This window comes from Solanum stenotomum, chromosome 5 (genome assembly GCF_019186545.1).
Source record: "Solanum stenotomum isolate F172 chromosome 5, ASM1918654v1, whole genome shotgun sequence".
In the NCBI taxonomy this organism is placed as follows: domain Eukaryota; kingdom Viridiplantae; phylum Streptophyta; class Magnoliopsida; order Solanales; family Solanaceae; genus Solanum; species Solanum stenotomum.
This window is the reverse complement of record NC_064286.1, coordinates 62,222,583-62,230,420: the sequence shown is the minus strand read 5'-3', so window position 1 is coordinate 62,230,420 and position 7,838 is coordinate 62,222,583. Positions and strand designations below refer to the sequence as shown.

Here is a 7,838-nt window from a genome sequence, read left to right as displayed (position 1 = left end):
AATCAGATGACAAAAAAGGGGATGTTTGCTGTGAATTACAAATAAAATAAACTATGACTATATCATTTAATTTGAATTAATAGTTTATTATTTCATACAATTTTCCCTAATATTAATAGTATGCCAAATAAACAAAAAACATTTTGCAACGTTTTTTCTTCCCCGTTAATTTTATATAGTTTTAAATATATAGTAATTAGTTTATAATAAATATAGTCATGTTTTTACAAACATATAAAATAGTCAAAAGTCATAGAAAATATACATTGACTATTCAGTTCCGACCAACTCTAAAATCAAAATCACCTCTAAACTGTTTCAAATTTTAGATATGAAATCCTCTCAGTATTTCAAATCCTTTGATATATAATTTCCTTGAAATGATTCACGTTTGGGGTTTGTTGAATTTTAAAGAAAAAATGGAGAAGAATTGAAGAAGACACGGAAGAAGTAAGAAAAGCTGTGTCGGCCATTTTTTGGTAAGTAATATGGCTGAATAATAATTTTTTTCTAATTTATTTAAGTTGTGCTAAATAGATGATAAAGTTTATTTGCTAACATTCTGCATAATTATTATCCCTAAAAGAAACGCATCTTCGATTTAATTCAATCCTAAAGCTAGCTCACGAAGTGAAAATTATGCAAGTCATAATAAATACACCACCCAACCCATCCTAGACTTATGTAACTCCACTAATATGCTAAGTTGCACGAACTCTTTGACTTTCAATGCCACACTCGTATGGAATTCTCCAAAAATACACATACTTTTGGAGAATCTGACACGCACTCAACATAGGTAATATGTATACCTGCCAGTCAAAACAATCAACTACCATTTCATAGCAGGACTTAATGCATTTATTGCTCAACCTCCTAAGTTGTGGCTCTTAAATTTTTTCCCAAGTACATCAGCTAAGCAAAATCCAAATATAATATGGCATAATCAAAGTATAACTATAGCATTCACCATGCTTTTCACTGAGCAAAATTTTTTGGCCTTGCTTTTCATTAATAATTTAGACATGGGAGTATCAACAAGTTTTGCTAGAATAGCTCAAATTCCAGATGCTCCCCTGTTGAACCACACTCCAAAAACTGTTTGCTCTTTTCCTCAAGTGCTACTTTTGTTACTCCAGGTACTTGAGGCGGAACGGCGCAGCGTATCAATGCCCAATTCAGGCCATCAAAGAAAGGGTGTCTCTTAATCTCAGCAGCACCTGTTTCTGTACCCAATCGATTCTCGGGCTCCTTTACTAACAGTCCTCTGATGAGATCCCTTGCTTGAAAACTAACGATCTGGCTGTCGGGAAATCTGAGGTTCTGCAAGACGACGTTGGCCAAAGTTTCTTCATTTCCAGCACCTTTAAAGGGTGTCTTACCATATAGAAGCTCGTAAAGGAAAACGCCTAGTGTCCACCAGTCAACAGCACTCCCATGGCCCTCACCTTTGATGATCTCAGGAGCCAAGTATTCATGTGTACCAACAAACGAGTTGGACCGAGCTTCCGTTGGCTCTACTACAAGCTGAGGCAATGATCTATTAAGAGATGCAGCAGCTTCAGCTTTTAGCTTTCTTGCTCTAGCAGTGCCAGGTAAAACTCTGGGGCTAAAGCAAGAAACTTGACATGATGGTCCGGCACAAAATGGATCAATGCAGTTGGATCCTGCGCATGGACCAGAGATCCGCGGGGCTTCTACTCCCAATGAGGATGACTGTAGAAGAGTGGGATTAACAGAACATCTGAGTGAGAGGTCAAAATCAGTAAGCATGATGTGACCATCTTCCCGAACCAGAATGTTTTCTGGTTTCAAATCACGGTATACAACTCCTAGCATATGCAAATACTCCAGAGCAAGGAGGACCTCAGCAACATAAAACCTGCAATTACAACGAGTTAAGAGAGGTTTCACCGACTACCGAATACACGGATGTGGAAGCTAAAAGATTAATAACATGATGTATAATACATCTAAATTTGAATATTGTGGATACAAAACACACTTGCTAGCTTCCATTAAAACAAGGCTGGAATTGATTTCCACATTCTCAGCCTGGTCTATGATTAAATATAATAGATAAATATTCACGCTGAAAAGAGTTACTACCGTCCATAAAAACTCGGCTGAAACTATGATGTACATTCAGCCAAGTTAGGAAAAGCACAACCACTAGGTCATGATAATAAATTGAAAGGAAGTGAAGAGAGGGAGCCATCTACAGTAAGGTCTTGCATGATATAGATGTACCAACAGGTCAACAGATATATTTACATGGCATTTAACGAGTAGCATATGTTAAATGGAGAAGATAATGAATATCTCAAATAATAGAGAACCTAAAGTCAGTAAAACATGTCTAATATAACTAACTAGTGAGAGAAATCTTGGGTCACTAGAAGAACAAAAATTATACACTAAGCTAGTTGTCTTGTTATAATGGAAGAAATATTTTATGCCGAAGGTGACAGAGCTAGTTCAACTTTCTTTAGTGTTTTAAAAAACAGCTATCAAAGCAAGCCAAAATTTTAAAACACCAGCCCAATCAAAAAGTTCCACTCAGCCTTTAAAACTTAAAAGCAACAGTTTCGACACAAGTGCATTTTTATCGATTTACATTTTTCTTTGGAAGGAGGGGTCTGATTGGTGATGAAAGAGGATACACCTAATCAGAAAATGCACGCATATTAAAAGAATTTGTCTTATCGCGTAGCTATAATATATAGATAGGTTAAAACATAGACTCCTATGATCATGCATTACCTAGCCATTATTTGTTCAAGTCAGTAAAGTTACGAGAAAATCTTAGTTAAGCTCTATAATAAACCGAGCCAAAAAAGTTTCACGTATATTTGCAGGTCAAAAGAAAGACAAGTCTTTTTCATGCTTCTGGTGAACTTATATCATTTTCAAAGAAAGCTTCATTATTTACAAGTATTTCCCAGCAAACATCATCTGTCAACATTATTAATGTTGAGTAAGATCTACTGCATCGAAAAACATCATACCTTGCTGCCGGCTCGGAAAAATATCGACCTGGCTGCTTCTGACGGAGGACATGTAAATCACCACCTGAACAGAACTCCATAACTAAACATGATAAATTATCTGAAGTGAACTGTGCATAGAGTGTTGGCAGAAAAGGATGATCCAGGATCCGCAGAATCTCTCTTTCAGTTTGGGCCCTCGGCAACTTTTTCCTTCTTGCCAGATATTCGTTATCCATAACTTTTATTGCAAACAAACAGTTGGTTTCTAGCAGCTCAGCAAGATACACCGTGCCAATGTCTCCGCAACCAAGCTTCTTCAATAAATTGAAGTGACTTAATCCTAAGAATCCATAGTGTTTTCTCACCTGATTGATAGCCTCCCACCTGCCATCTTTGGACATGTGTGGTCTATTCCCCGAAAAAGAGCCGCTTAGGTTGCTCTCTTCACTGATGGTTGTGCTAGTACTATAATCACCAATACTACTCTTTGAGCTCTGAGAAAATTCGCCTTGCTCCCTAGATTTTGATGTCTTGTTGAATTTCAAGACAGGGGGACCACTATTGTTATAACCATTAGCAGCACAGCTAGTGCTATTTTCACTAGCTCCAATGGTCATACATCCAGAGGTTTCCTTTGCAGGTTCCTCACTAGATTCCTTCCCCGCACCCTCGAGAGTGCACTGACATCTCTGGCAGATAAGTTGACTAGGAGATTCTGTTGGACCATTTATTTCGTAGCATAGATTAAAAGTGCCAGCTGCTAGTGCTACCTCCTCTTTCAATTTCTTCTTGAGAAGATATTTGTTTTTGACTGGAGGCTTAATGGAACGACTGGTGCTTTTTCTCGATTTGGACTCCTTGTTGCCTTTTACTACATTCGACGAAGGCACTGTCTGCGATCTGCCTTTCCGTCTCAGCTTTAGAGATGCTTTATTTGCTACTCTAAATGATGTAACCACATTTCTCTTCTGATTATCTGGCGATCTTTTTGGTCCAGACACCAATACGACATTACTAGACTCACATGAAGATGAGGAAGGAACTGCAGTTTGGGTTTTTTCCTTAGTTAATGCAGTTCCCAGTGGTTTGATCTCATGATGGTTTGATGCTTGTGCATTCTTAGTTTCCTGGAGGCTTGAAGTTGTAAACTGTAGAGCTTGTGCAGCTACCAACCTAGGAGACGAAATGGCACCCTGGTGTGGAGACTTCATGTGCTCTTGGTAATCAGGTATCATGTTGAAAAAACCAGAAATGCTTTCAGCGCCCCCTGTCCTCTTATTTTGCGCTACAACTGATTCTGCTTGCTTAGTTACTGGTTTATCACCAATACGAGGTGAAGAGAGAGCACTTTGGCTGGTTGATCTCATGTTGGCTTCTGGAGGCTGTAGAAAATCTTTTTTATGGTAGCCTGGTACATTTTCTGCTGACATTATTCTCTCAGATTGCCTGGATATGGACTCTGTACTCTTAATACTCGGTTTACTAGCATATCGTGGAGAAGAAAGCGCACTTTGACCTGGTGACTTTAACCTGGATTCTTGGATGTGCTGAGGCACAGAGCTGGACATGCTCTCTGATGGCACTACTCTCCCATTTTGACTCATGTTGAATGGCTTAATGGCAAATCGTGGAGAAGAATGGGGACTATGGTTTGCTGACTTAACATACCGTTCATGAGGGTTGTGAGACAGCTTGTGGAGACCTCCTGAAATGCTTTCATCTTGTAATAATCTTTCTGATCGAAGAAAACCAGATTCACTAGGACCTGCAAATCGGGAGGAACATGTAATTCTTCCAGGTTCTGAACCACTAGGAGAGCCAGGTGGCTTTGATAATCGCCTCATTGCAGCCATTTCAGCTGCCTGAGATATGCATAGACCCCGAAATGCCTGCTTTAGAGAAACTGGATCAGAAAACCCTGTTACCGGAGAGTTAGATCCACCACTCCTCATTGGCCTTTTTGAGGCATCTCTTCTTACATGATCTGTCAAATCCAGACTCTTTGATGTTCTTACATTGATTGATTCGAAAAGCTGATTGATGTCATCTCCTAAGTATTTACCGGCTCCTTTTCTAGCCAAAGGAGGCTTCTGCTGCTTCCTGTCCGGTTCGAGTACTTGATTAAACCTTCTCGAATGCTGGAACAATTCAGCCTCATCCTTCGACTCAACAATTTCACAATTACCACGAAACGAACCCATCACAATGGGCCTTGGCAGTAAGTAGACTAATCGGCAAGCACTTCAAAGGTAAATGGCTGACTCATAAAAGCCAAACACCTCGCTGACTATGCCTGAAACAGCATACATCACACTGAACCAAAAATTTCTGAGTTCTATCGAGTCTGGTCCGATTCAGTCATTTTGAAATCCATACTTGCCCCTGAAATGATTAATTAGAATTCCATATCAGGAAACCAAGCAACACCTGCTATCTTCCTAATAATCAGACTCATACATATCCTAAACCATAATAAATAAAAATATAGAAGAGGCAAATACTACCTCTTTGACTACCAATAACACAACAATAAAGAGATGAACGAACAAGCATTTCATGAAACAGAACCACAAGGCCTCAAGTTCCAATCCCAGTAAGACAAAAGCACTAGGTGATTTCTTTCCATTTGTCCTAGCCTTGGTAGATAGAGTTACCTAGTACATGTTGAGGGTATGAGGTGACAAGTATCTCGTGGAATTAGTCGAGGTGCACGCAAGCTAGCCCAGACGCCACAGATATAAAAAGAGTTCAAACTCTAACTCAAGAGCCCTTACTCAAGAGGGCTTCTCTTCCTCTTATTGTCAGAAGTCAAATGGTTAAGTCCAGTTGGGGCAACTGGGCTAATTCATGAACAAGAGAATGCAATTGAAAATCTCAAAAACTCAAGTTAGGTGAAATTTTCCAATAAATTTTGTAAAGGAACATAATGTAATGACCTCAATAAAGCATTCACAATAGTTTGAGATCCAACATTGTATGAACAATAAAAGTAAATCTTTTGATGCCATGATATCTGTTTAAACAATGTAATGGATATTGTAAAGTACATATATTGCTTGATTTTTTAGTTGTCATCCTTTCTTCACTACCGTTTTTCCTTTCCATTACTACTTTGATTTGCTTCACTTGAGTCGAGAGTTTTTCAGAAACAACTTCTCTACCTCCACGAGTTAGGGGTAAGGTCTGCTTACACTCTACACCTCCCCAAACCTCACTTTGTGAGATTTCACCGAATATACTGTTGTTGTATATATTGCTTGATTTCCTATAAGAAGTATCCCATAAAATCACACAACCCTAAATGAGGTATATAAATCCACCCATTTTATTACCAAGCATCAACTTCTTGAACTTCATACCTTAAGCCAAACCCAACTATGGAGATACACTATGTTCAAACATAGATCCATTTCAATTAAAACAACCCCATTACTCATAAACATCAAAGATTCCAACTTCAAAGGAAAAACAAGAGATTTGAAGTGAGATATTTCAAATTTCTCCATTTCAATAAAAACAACCCCATTACTAAAAAATAACAAAGACTACAACTTCAAAGCAAAAACAAGAGATTTGAAGTGAGATTTTTCAAATTTCTCCATTTCAACTAAAACAATCCCATTTACTCAAAAATAACAAAGATTACAACTTTAAAGGAAAAGCAAGAGATTTGAAGTGGTATTTCCCAAATTCCTCCATCATATCTCCCAACTTCCTAAAAAGTTGCAATTTTTTTTAGTATAAACACAAAAAAAAAACCTTTAAAAAACAAATAAAAAACTCATGAAACTATAAACAACAAGAATAAGAGATTGAGTAACTTAAAAGTCATTGCAATGAAGTTAAGAAAAACCCCATTAAGATTGAACACATAGTGACCATCAATAATGAGCAAAACTTCACAGCAAAACACAACAGCAAATCAAGAAAATGTATAAAAGAAAAGCATATTTACCTTAAAAAAAAATGATGAAAACAGAGATCTAAAGCTCTGTATTTTCACAAACTATACTCTGAACAAATGCTTGAGAGAGAGAGAGAGAGTTTTTTCATTTCTCTGTATATTTTTTGTAACATCAATGGTTCTTTCTTGGATTGTATAGAGGACATGTGGGCTTCCACTCCATAGGAGTGAAATGGGTCCCACACTATATATTTTTCTAATTTAGAATTTCCTTATAAAGTGATTTTTCAAAATATAATTTTATAGCAAGAATAATAAAACACAATATTTTTATGTAGTGTAAAAATTATGAAAGTTGTAGAAAATACAACTACTAATGTTATAAAACAAATTTAGAAAAGTTAAGATAGACCAGGTAAATTAGGATAGCAAATATATAATTTTGGAAGGATTATGCTACTAAAAATATATATAATATAACTTTTTTAACGAGGATTCGCCCCTCATTGCATATTAAGAAAAAAAATCAAGAATAGCAAGATTTTGCTTAATCAAGAAACTTAGCAACAGTTTGATTCAAAATGTAGCATTTGTAGCTGAATAGATTATGTATGCATATGTAATGATAGTGAAATGCATTATTTATGCGCTTAATAAGTATATAATATCTCTAACTAATTATATTTGCGTGAGTCATAAGTGTATCTAATTAAGGGACTAAATTTATCGTGTCACATCATTTTTCCTTAAATAATTAACCTTTTTTTTTTATTGAAATTTAATTTATAAAATTGATATTTTTCTCATGCAATGTTGGGCTGGGGACAATGCACGTCTTTACAACGTGCTTAACCTGTAACATCTTGCCTAAAAAATTAATAACTACAAATCTTACTTGCTTTGGATTCTTCAATTGCTTTCTTTAACTTTTTTAAGTTAATTAT

General features: G+C 36.6%; 1 protein-coding gene across 1 annotated transcript; it reads right to left on the bottom strand.

Moving 5' to 3' along the window:
* Nucleotides 1–854: 854 nt before the first annotated feature.
* Nucleotides 855–7,058, bottom strand: LOC125865669 (serine/threonine-protein kinase KIPK1-like). Its single transcript, XM_049545875.1, has 3 exons — nt 6,946–7,058; nt 3,009–5,372; nt 855–1,882 (listed from the first exon to the last, which is right to left on the bottom strand). The coding sequence occupies exons 2-3, from the start codon at nt 5,189–5,191 to the stop codon at nt 1,048–1,050; spliced, it is 3,018 nt and encodes a 1,005-aa protein (XP_049401832.1). The 5' UTR covers nt 5,192–5,372; nt 6,946–7,058; the 3' UTR covers nt 855–1,047.
* Nucleotides 7,059–7,838: the final 780 nt, after the last annotated feature.